This window comes from Podarcis filfolensis, assembly GCF_964270895.1.
Source record: "Podarcis filfolensis genome assembly, chromosome: 12".
Taxonomy (NCBI): domain Eukaryota; kingdom Metazoa; phylum Chordata; class Lepidosauria; order Squamata; family Lacertidae; genus Podarcis; species Podarcis filfolensis.
The window spans coordinates 45,024,647-45,042,457 of record NC_139614.1 but is presented as its reverse complement, the minus strand read 5'-3'; the positions used below and the strand labels follow the sequence as shown (position 1 = coordinate 45,042,457).

Sequence of the window (17,811 nt, the reverse complement as noted above, 5' to 3'; positions counted from 1 at the left end):
TGGATACATAGGGAGAAACAGACCTCTTCCTCAATGAATTAACAACAACAAAAAGTGCTCAATGTAAGTCAGGGGAATGACAGTCTCTTGGGAAGAGCTCTGCCTAGCTTAGCACAACATCAGGCACATCTGAGCTAGAACAGCCTATTGAGGAAAACACGGCGCAGGAAGGAGAAGTTGCTTTTTTATCCCATGTAAAAATTGGACTCCTTGCTATTCCAAATACATTCATGGCCCCATCGTAAAACCTGCTGTGGGGCAAAGCACCAGTAAGTGCCTAAATAGCACATCTAATGTTGCCCCACAAAATCCCTAAATAAAGATGCAGGGAGTGAAAAGAGATTTGTTTGTTTGTTGTCCCAGCAGTACCAAATGCTAAACACAGGCTAAGCTCTCAGAAGCGAGGAGGCAGCAATGGCTGCTTCTGGGGTGAACAGAAGCTTTTGTCCTAGGGGTGGGGGTGCACAAACATGTGAAGTATACAGTATGTGAAATGTGTGATTGCGAGTTATTGCAGCCATGAATCTATCCACTTCCAAATCAGGTAATTTTCGGTTGCATATTGAGCACAGTAAAGCAAAACGTAAAACAGGTGATTAAATATCCTAGGTTGAATCCGACTAAGAACACAAGTTAGCCATGTCCATTAACTTCAGTGCATCTAATGTGAGCAAGACTAGCACTTAGATACAACCCTTTGTTTCTTCTTACACACTTCAAATTTTGTTGCCCAAACTTATCGATCATTTGGCCATTGCCAGAAGTGGAATTTACATGTTCAAATGTGAAATCCCTACAGCATGCAAATGCTTCAGATTCAAGCCTTACAATTTCTAAATAAGCATGTTCTAGAACATCCTTGCTGTACACCTACTATTCTGAGTGGGCTGCCAAAAATGCACTGGATTTTGTGGCACTGCTTGCCTGTTACCTGCTGGGTACAATTCATGGTGTAACTCATTGGTAGGCAAACTAAGGCCCAGGGGCCAGATCTGTCCCAACTGCCTTTCAAATCCGGCCCACGGACAGTCTGGGAATCAGCGTGTTTTTACATGAGTAGAATGTGTCCTTTTATGTAAAATGCATCTCTGGGTGGGCCATAGGAATTCGTTCATTCCCCCCCAAAATATAGTCCAGCCCCCCAGAAGGTCTGAGGGACAGTGGACCGGCCCCCTGCTGAAAATGTTTGCTGACCCCTGGTGTAATTTATACAGCATTTTCTCCTGAATGAACTCTTGCCCAGCATTTACTTGAGCAGAGACTAGGATTGAGTTACATCACTCTAACTCTTGAAACTCCCTTTCTAAGGAGCTTCACCAGAACTACAATTATTGTTCCATAGAGTGCTGGGTTAAACAAAAGTAAAGTTTCTTTAATCAATTTTTCTTTTTAAAATTTTGTTAGATATGCTGATATAAAAGCTACGTTTTTATGAGGCTTTTACCATATGTTTTAATACTGCATTTCAGGTGCTAATATTTTGTTTCCCAGCTTGGACTTACTTTTTGAACAGAAACATGGGCTAGAAATACAACAAATAATACATATTCAGTTATAGTCTGGCATCTATGCTCATGTAATCCACATTATGCAATTGTACTACAGATTTCCACATTTGTGGTATTGCCTCCAATGATAAACAAGCTGCTCTGGGGTAAACACTAGAGCAAACTAGAGCTGTGTACACTCTAACCCATTTGTAGCACAAAAATGTAGTTTTTCCTCAATCTGGAATCGTTCATGCTTGTCATCGACATGCTGTTTTCAATCCAGATCTCTCTATAATTTATTATTTATCATTTACATGGACGGGGTGAGCTCCCGTTCCTCTGTCCCAGCTTCTGACAACCTAGCAGTTCAAAAGCACACCAGTGCATGTAGGTAAATAGGTACCACTGCAGTAGGAAGGTCAACAGCGTTTCCATGCGCCCTGGCACTCATCATAGTCCTCCATGCACCAGAAGCAGTTTAGTCATGCTGGCCACATGACTCAGAAAGCTGTCTGCAGACAAACACTGGTTCCCTCGGCCTGAAAAGCAAGATGAGCGCCGCACCCCACAGTTGTCTTTGACTGGACTTAACCGTGCAGGGGTCCTTTACCTTACCTACTACCTTCAACAACAACAGGCAATTTGGTTTCCTACAATGTAGCTGGATATGCTAAAAAACATATGCCATTACTGCTACGCAGCAACCGTCTTGACTGGGATTTATTTAAACCATTTTTTTAAAGAGGAAAACAACTGCAAAGACATATTGTTTACAGAGAAATGGCAGTACATATTTTATTTCTAGGCAGATGGGAGAGCTTAGTTTTGAAAAAGGCTTAGTCATTAAGCCACATCTCATGAGACTTTTTTTTTCCTGAACTCAAGACTGCGTGCTAACATGATTCATACAAATAAGAGCATTAATATAATAAATGACAGAAGCAAGCAAAGCAAAAGAGAGGAGGGAGGGGCAGTCATTTTTGAAAGCAGTTTTATAGAGACCAAAATTAAGTTTAATTATTTTGCATTATCAATTCAGCAAGTCTTAAGAACACCCCGATGCCTCCTGCGCAATGTGCAGCTGCAGGTCAGATCTGGGACACAGAAGGGTGTTGACCAAACCGTCTCCCTCAATCACAACATATATTGCAGTGCATGGCCACAGACACACAGAGACTGGATGCTAAACCAAGGTTCAAGCTGCCCGTAGTAACACTTTCCATTCTTTCCCATGCCAGATGTGCAGAGTACATGACTATAGGCAATAATTTTGAAACAGAAATATCCGTGATCATACGGCCATAAAAATGAGGGTGGGACTACCATTAATCTCTACACTTAAACAATAAAGGGAGCACAGCGGCATCAGCAAAAACTTTGAGGAAACCTAATTCCTTTGCACAGAGAACAAGAGATAAAAGAAGTGAAAGTACAGTTTAACAGAGTAGTATAGCAAGTACTGTAACATTGAGAAACTACTTAGAAAGAGGCACACCCTTAGCAATATTTACTTGAAATACATTCTGTCCAGAGGCCAGGTTTGTATACACTACCAAGTGTCCCTAATGATTCATGAACATGTATTTTGGACTTGTCTACGCAGCGTTGTCAGAGGAGATAACAGTATTTATATGAACATATATAAATATGAAGCTAGCCACATGCCAAGTCAGACCAGTACTGTCCACTTTCAACTGGAACTGGCAGACTACCAAGGACTGAGGTAGTGGTCTCTTCCATCACCACTGCCTGATGTCCTTTTAAATGGAAATGCCAGGAATTGAACTGGGGTGGCTTCTGCGTCCAAAGGATGTCCTTTCCAACTAAACTGCACGCTCCCTTCCATTTTGCCTGTCCAAAATGCTACTACCAAATCCAAGTTACAGACTCAGCTGGGCTAGAATAATGTTCCTGTACAAAAAGCTATTCCCTTAGTGTTTTATAGTCCAGATCAGGGGTCGGCAAGGTTTACCTTGCCTGGGCCGGTTCACTCCAGTGGAGATCCCTCCATGAGCCGAAGCGCATGTGCCCGCAATTTCCGGTGCCGTGGAAGCGAGTCCCCACGCTGTGTTGGTTTAGCGCAGCGCGCAGGGACTTGCCAAGTGGGCAGCTCAGTTCGGGGGCAGCTCGCGGGTCGGTTAAATGACCCCCATCGGCCCCTTGTGGCCCATGGCCCTTAGGTTGCTGACCCCTGTTCCAGATATTCAACAGCATAAATCTGAACAGTTTTGACTCTTGTACACCTCTGAAGCTTTACCAGTGCCCCTGGGTTGACAAGAGACGGTCAAAGTTGAAGGCTGCTAATGAACTGCATAGGAACGAATGGATTTATTTTTGTTGTTTTGTGAAGTATCATACATGTGAATCTGCTGTTAATTAAACTTAATAAAGATGGAAAAAATCAAAGTTGAAGGCTGCAGGCAGGCATGTCTGATATGGGGCATCTTGTTCATTTCTGCACTCTTGCCTGCAGCAAACTCTTAGGATAAGGTGGGCTAATCTTTGGGGGACTTGTTCTGTTGCACAGATCACATTGGATACCTTGAGGGTCCTGCCTTTAGGGCTCTGGGTTTAATTATGTGATCCCCTGGCCTCTCTGCAGGCCCATGATTATGCCTGCTATTTGACACATGGCTGAAGAAGCAAGGTTTTGAGAAAACATCCAGAACAAACAAACAAAGTAAAAATAGCAAGAGAGATGAAAAGGTGCTTTGACTATACCACCTAGATCTATTTTGGTTTCAAGAGCAGTACAGTCATTTTTCCTAAGGCAACATTCATATAAGCAACACAAATGTAAACATATAATCTGTCAAGAAAAATCTGCCATTCAGCTCCCATGCTGTTTTGCCAATCCCTAGAAACAACTGGATTGACAGGATATTAATTCAAAGCTGCTTGAATTTCATGTCAGGTACTCTATTTCAAAAGTGTGCCAGCCAAATTCTGACAAAGTCTGCAGGATGTCAAGAAAACAAGGGTACAGTAAGCAAAATTTCATGAAACTGCATAAATAAATGCTTAAAATGTACAACAGCACAGAATTAGATGGTGAGACCAGTGCTGCATTTTTATCAAATTGTGAAACATAATGCCCATTCTACATTCATTTGCAAGGAATCAACTTTTCAGTGAAGCAACACCTACTTTCTGGAATTCTCTGCCCATTAATTTTAGGCAGACACATTCACTGTATTGCTTTCAATGCCTAATAAAAAAGTTGTTTAGGCAAGTTTACCCAGACATGCAATTTTAAGATGCACTTTTAACATGTAATGTATATTTGTTTTAAAACTTCTCACTTTAGGAATGTTTTGAAAAATGTCATGGCAAATTGTTTTCATGTTTAATTTTAGCTGCATTTTTTATTGAATATCTTATGCTGTTTTTGTAAACCACTTAGGGTTTTTTGGTCAATTAAGCAATATATAAATTTTATCAAATAAATAAAATAAAATATCTGGAGTATTGTGAGCCAACATAGCGTATTTTAAACTTCAAAATAATGACAAATCAGACCACTCTTGGCAATCTCAGCACAAACAATTCAGAAGCAACCAGGAATACAATTTGGCAAGATTTTATGTGCAGTGCTACATTAATTCAAGTCTCAAGAACAATTGAGGACGTGGTGCCATTCGCATGTTCCCAAGGATCTAAGTCAACAGACAAAATATAAGCAGATAAAGATAAAAAAGTAGGGGATGCTGTAGAAGCTAGGACTAACTGGTTGGGGGGCAAAGGGAGCTGGGGCACGTGTGATAGAAGTTTAAGCTCATTTTAAAGATGCTTTCTTTTCTAAACGGGAGAGAAAGCCTTGGAAGGCAGTAAAGGCACGAGATGAAAGCTATTTTCCACTAAAATAACTTGAGAACAGAGAATCAATTTCAATACCACAAGCAATGGCAATGAACAGATGACCTGGTATAGCTCACTTAGCAACTAACCAAACGAAGCCTGTAAATACCACAACAAATAGAAGTGGTACCTGCACTGTACACATGGCCTAGAAGAGCTCCACAAGTTAATAATGCTCTGCAAGAAACTGGACAAGTATGTCTACATTAGCTGGCTTAGTGAAGACACAAACTGACAGACAAGCCGTGGCTTCTTTCTAAAGTCTGAATGAATGAATTTCAACTGGAGGTTAACATCACAACAAACCAGAAACGAAGCCATGCTATCTACTCTATCAGCAGGTTCACACACACAAAAGAAACCTCACACAATTTATGGAACCTTAAATTTGTGCGCTGGATTATTAACGTCTGCCATAGAACACTTGCATTACAACAACATTTGAAGAGGTGGCTACTGTGGAGTGCAGCATGACAGGAAGGATGTTTGAATCACGTGACATGCACAGCTACTCTCATACTTTCGTCATGTGAGCATAAAGCAGGACTTACAAAGTTTCCATTATTAATTACAGGGAAAGTATCATGTGGCACTTCACACTGGCAAAGTCTTATTGAGAAAAATCAAGCATGCATACCTGGTAACTGAACATCCATGTTCAAGCCATCCATCCATTCAAGTATTATTCCTCTCCTCTCAGAATCTGGCTAACACCATCTCACTGGACCACAGCTTTGTTAATTCTTGCAGAATTTAGCTATTTGGAACATGCTAAGGCATAAGTCCACATATTTTTAGAACTACACTATTAGAGGCTTGGGGTGAAAAAAGGACTGCTGAAATACACAAGGCTCAATTTAACACTTGGTGCTGTATCACAATCACACAACACAGCCAAGCTTGAGTAAGGACAGTCGTGTTGACAACTAGCTGATGGAATATAAAGGTTATGAAAATAACATTAGGAAGAGGTATGCTAAGCATTGCACTAGTTAATATCTTCATTATTAAGAATCTGATTCAACTAAAAAATGCTTTCTACAGATGTTAGCGGATATAATCTAATTACTCTGACATGCAAAGGAGCTTGCCTTTGAACTAGCGGAAATATATTGCTTAAGCCATGCTGCTATACGATAAGGACAGCCAAATGACAATGTAATGCTCATCATATGACAGTTATTTTCAGCCAAAGACAAACTACAGTCTCATTTTTAGTAACAAATTCATTGTACACTTATTCAACCGAGTTAGAACACCACCTCTAATGATTCAAACCCAAGCATATTTACTAGGACGTCTCACAAATTTCAACAAAACTCACTTTTAAAGAAAGTACACTCTTAGTTACAAATAAGTTGCACTGAAATAAATGTAACTGACATCTAAAGCAGCATGGTTAGGAAAGGAAGTCTAACTTACTGGTAGAAATTTTACAGCTGCACCAGAAGTCGGGGGGGGGGGGAGAGTTACTGCACTGACTCATTACAAGAGAATGCCACTTTAAGTGATTCTTCCAGAAGTTCTTATGAACACGCAAGTTCTGCAAGAGAAGTTTGTATTTGTTTAAATTACACAGACAAGACTTTACTACTGTATTTTGACCAGTATTCCTCCAGCAATCAACCTTGAAAAAAGTTTTTACTCCTAAATAACACATATATGATCACAGCACCACCAGCACACCAAAATTAATTAGACCTGGATGCAACTTGTTTAGGAACAGGATATTAAACCCTAACTGTTCAATTCTATGCCTATTTACTGAGATGTCCTGTCATTCAATGAGACTGGTTCCATGCAAATGTGATACGGCTGTAGACCAGACATTTTACTGCAAAAAAGAAGTCTTGATTATCCACTGAGGCCAGTCTTGGATGAATAAAAATCAAACTGAAGATGGAGGCTTACAAACAATTTGTAAATATAGTTTACCAAATGTTCAACTAAGTAATTTCTAAAATTGTTCATCGTTAGTTCTGCTACCTAAGATTATGTTGCCAACCACAAACCATAACTTTGTAACCACTGAGAAAGAAGGGGAGGAAACATAATATTTACAATGGACAATTTTCTCTTCATATTCAAAGCAGCACAAGCAGTATTCTTATTTCATTGTAGTTTGTGAAGCCCATGCTTCATTAAGCAGCCTAAAGCAAAGCTTAGGAGAACTTAGAATCTTCAAAATCCATGATTTACTCTCTCAGAAATGTTAGCACTGACAATATATCTAGGGCCATTTTTGGAAGGGCTTAATATACCTGGCTGTTTTGCAGAGCAACAAAGTATATTGGTACAAGTATTCAGCATCAAAGTATCAATCTAGCCCAAATACTGTATACTCTTTTCGATTTACACTAGTCTCAAAAAGTGGCAGATCCTAAAATAAATTCCTATTCCATAATTCATGGTTACTGTGACCATGTCCTAACATGGATCCTTCTCATGTCAACACATCTTGTACACCATCTTGAAACAAAGGTGTACACCAACTTCCACTACAGCAGGACTGCAAAATTTTAACTGTGTGCTACCTTTGTATCTGAAAAGCACTGGCTAAATTCCATTATTATTTAGTTTAATATAACTTTTAAACCCTTTAAAAAGACATACATGACAAGCTTAATTTCTGGTTCTTTTCAGATCAACCTGCACCTTGGTCAGCCATCTATTTAACAGCTGTTCTTTGCCAACCTAAATTTAAAATTTCCTCCTACCTGCATATCTCTGAATATTACTCAGTTTGTAGCATTATATAGTCATTTCTCCCAAGGGGCTCAGTGATATTTTAGCAGTTTTCAGGAATGTTGGTTTAAGCAAAGGGATGGGACACTTGGTTCATGGCCACCAACACAGATGAACTTTCCAAATCCAAATTAAACCACCTAGCTGGGGTCTTCAATTTAAGGCTCAGTCATCTATACACACTTGGGAATAAGTTGAGTTGAACTTCATGTACCTTACTTGCAAGTAGACATGTAAAGGATTACACTGTAAATCTACTTCTCTAAGGTGCTATGTTCTATGACCCTTCTAAAGTTTCTACAAATTTCATAAAAATAAGCAACAATCCGGATTTGGAAATACTATACATGTATTCTGAGCATCATCTACACAGAAATACTGGTGAAAAACCTGAAGTGTCTGTGAACAGAGAAACATCTCCATTGCCAAGACAACCACTGCCACTCCCAGATTTACCACATTCTACTGCAGTTGTTTCATTCCTGTGTGAGCCAACAGGAAGCTTTCGTTCAGTCATCTCGGAAACACAGATCTGCTAACAAAAGCAGGCCACGAATCTGGCACATTGCAGCATGGCAAAACAAGGGGCATGACTATGAGCCTTGATTTCTTAGCCAGGTTGTTCCCCCCCCCTAAATATTTGAATCCTTTTGAGCCATAACTCAGCATCACCAAAACATGGACCCCTATTTAGTAGAGCAAAAACATTCCTAACAACAAGGCCTGAAGTTCAACTTAGGCCTACCCTTAACATTTTACAAATCTGTGCTTAAACAGAATCCTTCAACACAGCAAAATTTACAGAATAATGCAAACCCCCTTTGCTGCAGACTATGGCATGGTGGTGGATAGGGCAGAGGAATCCCTCTGCCCACCCATGCCAGCCTCCAGCTGAAGAGTGATGACAGCGATGACAGTTCTGCTGATGCAGAACTCCCCATTCCGCCTGATGGGTAGATGGAAGCACTGCCAGCAGAAGGCTCCAAAACAGGGTATTCCAGGGCAGGAAGGAGCAGAGCCATGTGATCCCAAGCAGGCCTGACTGCTACAGGCTGGTATAACAATCTGCCTCCACTACACACACTTTCTACCCAGGTTGGCATGCATAGCAGGTAGCCTGACTGCTTCACTAAGCCCAGCCAGGCAATGACTGGGGTTACGACCGCACCCTACCAGGGGGGAAGCTTTCATCAATCTGGAGCTAAATCTTTTTTAAAAGTTTCTAAATTAGTGGTTCTTAACCTTTTGGGGGTCATGAACCTCTGAGAATCTGATAAAAACTACGGACTCTCTCCCCAGAAAAATGCATATAAACACATACACACAACATTTTATATACAACTTATGTTACTGCATTCGGGGAATCTCTTTTTGCACCTGCTTCACAGACCAGTGAAATCTTACAGACTACAGACTTACAGCCCCTCAGTACCTTGAAGAAAGATAAACCATAAAAATGATTAGGGAATCTGCAAGTTCCTGGTTAAGGATTTACCTTCATAATGAAGCAGAATTTCAGAATGGCAACAGACAGTCCAATACTGACAGTTAATGTTGTTCTTAGCAACGCGACTTGTATTACAAATTCAAGCTTTATTAGAAGTTACAAATAACACTGAGAATGGCTGAAGAAAACAAAAGATTTACAGGAGGGAGAAGAGAGATGCCCAACTGTTAAGGACAAGATCTGGGACCCCTGCCATTTTGGAAAATAAATCTCCCTTGCAGAACACACTACCTAGCCTGGATTTTCTAGTTACCCAAGAATAGTTCTCAACACAGAGATCCATTGTAATCACCAGAAATCCCAATCAAGTATCTGTACTAACAAAGACTCTTCTCCTTGTACATATTGTTTGTATGTATATGTATATACGTATATATAACATGTAACGGCATGAACATGCTCCCTGAAAAAGGGAATGCCTGAGGCAAAAGACAAGATGGACTGGTGGTAATTGAATTTTTCTTCAACACTAGCAACAAAACAGCATCTTTCACCGCATCTAAAGGCTAGCTTACTGGGTGCAGGGCAAGGTATGCATGGTGCACACAGCACTGTTCTCCAATACCTTGCAACCACTCCCTGCCTGCATCTGCTGCCTCACTCAGCCTAATTGTAGGACGAGCCCTGCCCCAAACCATAGACAGATCCTATTCACCTTCTGCTTACCAAACAAAGATTTTCAGTCCAAGTTCTCATATCCCTTACCAAAGTGAGCAAGCCCCCCTAAAATATAAAGCAGCTGTTGGAGGCCTGTACTATGCCCTCAGAAATATTTCTCCCAACCAGTCCTCAGATATGCAACTCCTCAGCTCACCTTGATAAATCACACTGTATAAGCTTCTTGTGCAGTTAAGGCAGAAACAAGTGCACGCCATACTGAAAGTGTATTAGTAATACATACTCAATCCATAAAAATAGGGATTATTTTATTTTTTAATAAAATGGTAGAAGAGTCTTGAAGGCTGGCTTGCACAGTTCCTAGTGAATATATGGAAGACACACCCACAATTTACTGTGCCATAATTCGTGCAGATACTAACGGAGATGAAGCGTTTAAAAGCAGGGCTCTTCTTGGGAACACAAGAAACTATTTAATTAAATTTCCAGAGGGAATAGCCATGTTAGTCTCATGTGGCAAAAACAACAAAAAGCCTTGTGGTATCTTAATAGATGTCAGTTTTAATGGCATCAGCTTTTAATGGCATCAGCTTTTGTGAACTACAGTCTGCATCCCCAGATTCACAAAGTGCTAACCTGCTTTGCAGGTACATGGTTGGGGTGACCTCGCTGTTTACAATTCCCCATCTCCAACTATGGAAAGATGTTCCTGCAACTCAGAATTTCACTTTATACATCTGATGAAGTGGATTGTAGTCCATGAAAGTTTATGCCATGTTAGTCATTAACTTCTCACAAGGCTCTTTGCTATCTTCAGTTATTAAGGAAAGCAAACTTGTCTAAATTCTTAAGAATGTGATCAGCCTGAAAGCGTGCAAGTTAACAGCTGAAAAAGAACAACATGCGTGGTGCACTGAATAATAATACACGCTGCTTACTCTTCTTTCTACAAACCTTCAGGTAAACAGGTACTCTGTAAGGTATGTGTGCACATAACAGGCCAAAGTCCATAAATGCAAGCCTTGAGGATTCAGATGGAAATGTCAGATCCTATACAGCACAGGGAGAGGAGGTGGATCAAGCAGGAATGCTGCTTAGGGTGTGACTGTCAGTGCAAGAATACTTATTTATTTGCAATGAAGCTAACTGTGGGGCTCAGAGAAATACCCTCCAGTACTTTCTCAAAAAAGCCAAGTTATGTTATTTGTTTCTCCGGGAGTTAGGAAAGGTACCAACCCTCCCAGAAAAACACGGGCTGGGGGGCGGGGCGGGGCAGCAAGTAGACACACATTCCTGGATTAAGACCCACGATTACTGGTCAAGGCTCCCAGGCTGGTTGCATGTTTCCAGACAACTGAATGCTGTTTTAGAGAGATTCCAGACTAGGAAACACAGAGGTCCATTTTTTGAGGCAAGGTGTGAAGCAGCCCAAGCACAACCACTGGGTTTACTTCTGGAGTATGGTTTAGGACCACAACCCCAGCAAGTTTCCTTCCCTGGCAGGACAGAAGCAGGCTGGTAGTGGTGGCAGGATCGCCGGTGCCAAGCCAGAGGCAACGGGCTGATTGCGGGTTAGCTGGACCTGGGGGCTAAACCCACAGAAGGAGGGAGAAGGGGGGGGGGTAGACTATCCAAGCCTGCAAAGGCAGCCGTGAAGAAAACCACTACACACGCCCACAAGATTATGGGCTGCTCCTGCCAGGTGGGAACTGGGTGCAGATGCAACAGCCATGGGAGGGCGCTGGAGCCCCGGCACCTGGCCCAGAAGGCGGGAAGGGAAGCGCCCAAGAGTCTCGTCACCCTGTAGGGGCAGCTGCCGTGCCCGGGCGGGAGGGGGCGCCCTCTGGGGCTGGCTATAAGGAAGGTGTGGCTGCTGCTGCTGCTGCCGCCCGCCGCCCTTTTCCCTCGCAACTCACCCACGCGGGGAGGTCTCCCGTGGAGACCGTCAGCCTGACGGCGCGCTCCTCGTCCTGCAGGAAGGCGAGCGCCCGGCCCAGGCGGGAGCTCTTGCCGCTCCGGTGCCTCCGCACCCAGAAGACGCACAGCAGGGCCACCAGGACCCAGCTGAAACTCAGCCCCAGGTAGCCCAGCACGTAGACGGGGAAGATGAGCGCGAAGCTCCGCGCGAACTGCGACACCAGAGCGGGCAAGTCGACGCTCAGCATCGGCGGCGGCTCAGGAGGAGAGGCGGCAGCAGCACCAGCCGGAGGCTCGGCGGGGTCCGAGGGCTGGGAATCCCCGCCGGGCCCGGAGGGGCTCGGCGGCAGCGGCTGGGCCCCTGCGCCGCTCATGCTCTCTGGGCGGTGGCGGCGGCGGAGGGCGGGCGCAGAGGAGGCAGGGCGCGGGAGGCACCACCAGCAGCAGCCGCCGCGGCTCCTCGCATCTCTCTCTCACACACACACAGGCGCGCGCGCGCGCTCAGCCCCGCCTCTCCCGCCTCACAGTTGCTGAGTGACAACAACAATCGCCCGCCTCCCTCCGCTTCCGGGTTTTCTGAGGCGGGGGGAGGAGCAGGAGGAGGGACCCGCCTAGCCCGGAGCGAGCCATTCCCTCGGGAAGAGAGGGGGGAAATTATAGGGGCGGTCCTTCGGAGACTGTGGGCCAGTCCATAAGCGGGTGGGGGACGGGAAGAAACGGCTGCTTGACGGAGGAGGGGCGGGGCTCTCCTCCGTCTAACCCGCCTCTTCGGTTCTCCCTCCCCTATTGGCCCACGTCGCGTAATCTGAGCAAAGCCTCACCCCAAGGAGAAGACACCCCTCACGGCGCCCTCCCTACGGATGACTCTCCAGCGAGGGGTGTCCCCGTGGCGCCGCCCGCTTGCTGGTCCGCTTCCCGTGAAGTCGCAAGCGCAGCACCCAGGCGCGCGCGCCCAAAAAATCAAAACCGCCGTCAATTCCATAAAAGGAGACGGGACCCAGATGCACGTTATATTTTATCGTTTGAAATGTTCGTCAAAAGAGCATTGAGTCTTACTTTTTTCTTACACATTCTGTTGCTTTTTGTGCTGTCTTGTATTAGTGCAAACTGTTACACCATTTTAGATTCAGGGGGTGGGAACTCCTGTGGGGAGTCTAATATTTATCAGAGGTGATGATGGTCAGGCTGGATTTGTACTATTTCATACTGAATATGCATAGCTGTCAACGTTTTCCTTTTTTTTAAGGGAAATTCCCTTATTCTGAATAGAATCCCTCGCAATAAAAGGGAAAAGTTGACAGCTATGTGAATATGGAGACTCCGGAGTTGTCCACACCTGACTTGAATGTGCATTTGAAGCTGTTTGAGATCCTGTTTTAAGTAGCGTCTCCCACATGATCTCCCCCCAAAAAACCCGCTCTTATCTCACTGCTTTTCCTCCAGTAAATTAGATTTGCTCAATCCAGGGATAATCCCATATTTTTTTGGAAAATGTCCCTCTAAACAACCACACTTGAAACAAGAGATGCATGGCTTGGGGGGGGGTTCCAACCCATGAGGCGCTTTACACCCAAGATCTGCTTGGTTTTCCTACCTTAGTGTTGACACTGACTATTCCCCAGAGGACAGAAAGTCGATTGGGATCTCCTGGTGCATCTCTGGGATATTTGGAATGAATTGGCAAGGGTTTATGACTCCCTACCAACTGGCTGACATTAAGACCAGCTGAAAGGTATTCCTCCCTTAATTACATTGCTGAAACTAGGAACCAGGGATGCCAACTTCAATAAAATATTGGGGGGGGCAGGTAAACCCCACCCCGCCTAATGAATCACAATACACAATGCCCATTAACTCAAATGGCAATGCCCATTAACGTTTTGTGGGGGAGGGCCCCTCAAATATTTTATTGGGGGAGGGCAGAGGGACCTTGGCCCCTAGGTGTTGGATCCTATGCTAGGAACGCTTTTGGGGGAGGGGGAATCAGGAGTCAGGTAGAGGGGTGTAAAATAATTATAAACTCTAAGGCTGCATACATGCCATACATGTGTTCCTCGGATGAAGAGCAGTATAGAAATTTAAATACAGACATACATTTAAAGCACATAAAGACTTCCCCCAAATAATCCTGGGAATTGTAGTTTGTTAAGGGTCTTGGGAATTGTAGCTTTGTGACGGGCAAACTACAGTTCCCTGGATTCTTTGTGCAAGTCATGTGCTTTAAATGTTATTTAAATATATGGCATGTACACAGCCATTAACCAAATTCCTGGGCTGAGTGTGTTGTCAGAAGCAGCCTGTTCCTTATGTTCAGTCTCTCCCACTGAGCCACTATTTTGCACTTGGCTCTGACTGGTGGATCATCCCTATGGTCTATTTATGTACATTCAACCAAATGTGAGTTCAAACAACTATATATTTTTTCCTCCAATTTGTCCTTAGTAGGTTCCTCACTGTTCCTAAAGAATTGAGGCAAGCATTAAGTCCTAAATACACCTCTGTGTATGGGAGGACTCTGTGTGTAGGATTTTTTAAAACATGCATAGGACCAGACCATTAGTTCTTTATGCAAGAGGATAGTTGATGTCACTTCAGCGAAGTTCACTTGTGTAACATGTCTAAGAGATTTGCACAGGTGTCACACAGGGACATATTATGACCTCGGGATATTTGAGAGGAGTAGGAAAGTGGTGGCTGATTTATTCACACTAGAGGAGAGCTGTGCTGCAGGCCTTTTTGAGACACTCGGGTCAGACAAATTAGTTGAGTGTATTGTAGGGAAGCTACTGTTTATCTGTAGACTTCGCCTCAAATTCTGCAAACTTTTTATGTGCTCCAAGCCCTCCCCATATATTGACAGGTCTTGGGATAAATCAAAATACTGTAAGGTGAAAAGCACTAGTCAGAGCTGCTTGAAATAAATCATCCCAGGAGAGCATTTTCCCCAGTGGATTGTTGTCCAGCTGCTCTTAGGATACAAATTCCTGTCAGACTTTTTTTTGGTCTGACTGTTAAATATGTCAATTATAAGTCCACTGCCATCAAAACTGATGTCCATCTTCTGCCATGACAATTGTTTTCTCCTAGGTCTGCAATTATACTGCCTGTTTATTTTTATCTCCCTTTATGTATGATTCTCTTGGATGTTAGATAAAAAACCTCAGTCTTCTGGGATGGCCCTTAGTAGTAATAAAAATGGGTTAATTGAAATAAACTACCAGCTGCCCTATAAATTCTGTCAAGGACTGCTCCTTAAGACTAGAGCCAGATTCTTGTTTCCTTCATGACTTGTAGTACCATTGATGTATTAAGACTGAGATGGTAGAGGAGCAACGTAGAATGTAAGCATGGGGTGGGTATACATCATTTCATATTTTTTTTATTTCACTTTTAATTTGTATACTGCCTTTTTATTTTATTATACACAAGGCGGTTTACACATTTGAGCCATTTGAAGACAAGAACCCATTTGAGGTCCATTTGAAGACAAACACTTAGAATTAAAGCATTCAGAGCCAGGGTAGACATTTACTGCAACCTCCAATGAGTCAGGTTCCATTGTGGAGGACATACCTTAACAGCCTAAATTCTGCTTAGGAACTTTTGCTTATATTGAACATTTGTATTCCAAATTCCACTCGGACACTGAGGTCCAGCACCGAGAGCCTTCTGGTGGTTCCCTCACTGCGAGAAGCCAAGTTACAGGGAACCAGGCAGAGGGCCTTCTCGGTAGTGGCACCCGCCCTGTGGAACGCCCTCCCACGAGATGTCAAAGAGAACAACAACTACCAGACTTTTAGAAGACATCTGAAGGCAGCCCTGTTTAGGGAAGCTTTTAATGTTTGATGCATTACGGTATTTTAATATTTTCTTGGAAGCCGCCCAGAGTGGCTGGGGAAGCCCAGCCAGATGGGCGGGGTATAAATAATAAGTTGTTGTTGTTGTTGTTGTTGTTGTTGTTGTCGTAATCTAACGCACTGCACACTTCCTCAGACATAATGCTGTTGTAGACATTATTCTAATGAACTTTGTATATATTCTTCTACTTTTATTATGAGTTTTCTAAAACTCAGGCAAAAAATTTTTACTATTAAATGTGTTTAATAGTACAAGAACTGAACTGAGCTCAGTCTTCTACACACAAACAAAAATCGCCCCCTGATTATCCTCCTCACAGTTTTCTTAATTTCAGCAGTATAATTTAAGAGAGGTGTGGCAGAAGTCATCTTGTTGTTGTCATTACTAAACAGCTGGAAGTAAAAACAAACAAACAAACCTTTGCTGATTTACTGGAAATCACCCAGAGATCTACTGCAGAGACAGATCTATCTTCTACCTACCTCAAGCTAAGCCATTTTGTGTGGAACTGTAAAAAAAAACACATGCTCAACATGGATATTGGTCTCAGAGGGGTGACCTCCAAAACTCACCACAAGTGAACCTCATGTTCTGCTGTGTTTTAACATTCATTTATTTATGTAAAATGTGCTATGAGACTAAATCAAGCATTTTCCAGATCAGGCAACAGAACTCAGCATTTATATAGCACATTTTCCCAGAGCTAATTGATAAATCTATAAAATACATCCATAAAAATAATGCTTTTATGGATCTTTTGTTGATTTCATCCTTTTATGTTGCACTCTGTCTTGCTATATTTTTATGATTATTTTATGGATTATTTAAAATTAGTACATAAATAATATTCCTATAACTAGCAGACAGTAAGATTCTCCCCATGCCTGGTCTGGAAGCTGCAGCTAATACAGAAAGCTGTAGCCAGACTACTCACAGGAGCGGGTTACAGTACTGGCAACATATTATTCTTTTGCTGAGGGAGCTGAACTGATTGCCGATTGCCAACTAGGTCAGGTTTAAGTTTTTTTGTGTTAATTCACAAAGCCTCAAACAACTTGGGCCCAAGGTAGCTTACAGACCTGTTTGGTTATGCTGCACATCATCTGCAGGTATCTTCTTATGGGGTACTCCTTGTGGTCCCATGTGCCCCTGATGTTCAGTTGACTTTTACCAGGGACTGAGCCTTCAGTGTGGAAGGCCTTGACCTGTAAAACTCCTTGCCAGTAGGAGTCCTGCAGGAGTCATATCTGCTTTTAGATGTCTTTTAAAAACTGCATGTTTCAGACAAGTCTTGGGGATTACGGTAGTTTTTTTTTAAAGCAACCAGTGTTTATTGGCATGTTACTGAATCCCGTCCCATGTAATTATTATTGTATAATGTTTTTATAGTTATTATGAAAGTGTGGTTTATAAAAATTTAAATAAACCAAAGAGACTGGGCATGGAGGGGTGGGTTTGACAGAAAACTGGCCTACCTAAATTGACTTCCGGACTCACAAATCACATATTAACCAACACAGTTCGTGGACTGCAGCCCACGCTACAAAATGTTTCTTATGAATTGGACTATAGCCTGCGAACGTTTATGCAGTAATATACTTTTTGGCTTTTAAAGTGTCACAAGACGACCCTTTCCTACGCCTCAACTGTTGTTCTAGATGCCACAGTTGTTGTGAAGGGCGGTACCCCAAAGCAGATGTAAATCTCAGATCAGCTGAGGAGGACGGGTTGTATTCTCTTCTCGGCTCAACAAATGATCGATCTGATGCCCGGGGCGGCAATTGTATTTGCATCAGTATCGGGGTGCTGGCTCCACCC

The 17,811-nt window shown here is 42.9% G+C and overlaps 1 protein-coding gene across 4 annotated transcripts in view; it reads right to left on the bottom strand.

Annotated features, from left to right (window-relative positions):
- Window positions 1-12,823, bottom strand: part of ESYT2 (extended synaptotagmin 2) — a 68,552-nt gene extending 55,729 nt beyond the window's left edge. For all 4 annotated transcript variants that reach the window (XM_083579427.1, XM_083579428.1, XM_083579429.1 and 1 more), the window contains exon 1: window positions 12,135-12,823. In XM_083579427.1, the coding sequence (XP_083435553.1) occupies window positions 12,135-12,509 (375 nt within the window). In that variant the 5' untranslated portion in view covers window positions 12,510-12,823. The remainder of the gene's footprint in view (window positions 1-12,134) is intronic.
- Between the last annotated feature and the right edge of the window lie 4,988 nt (window positions 12,824-17,811).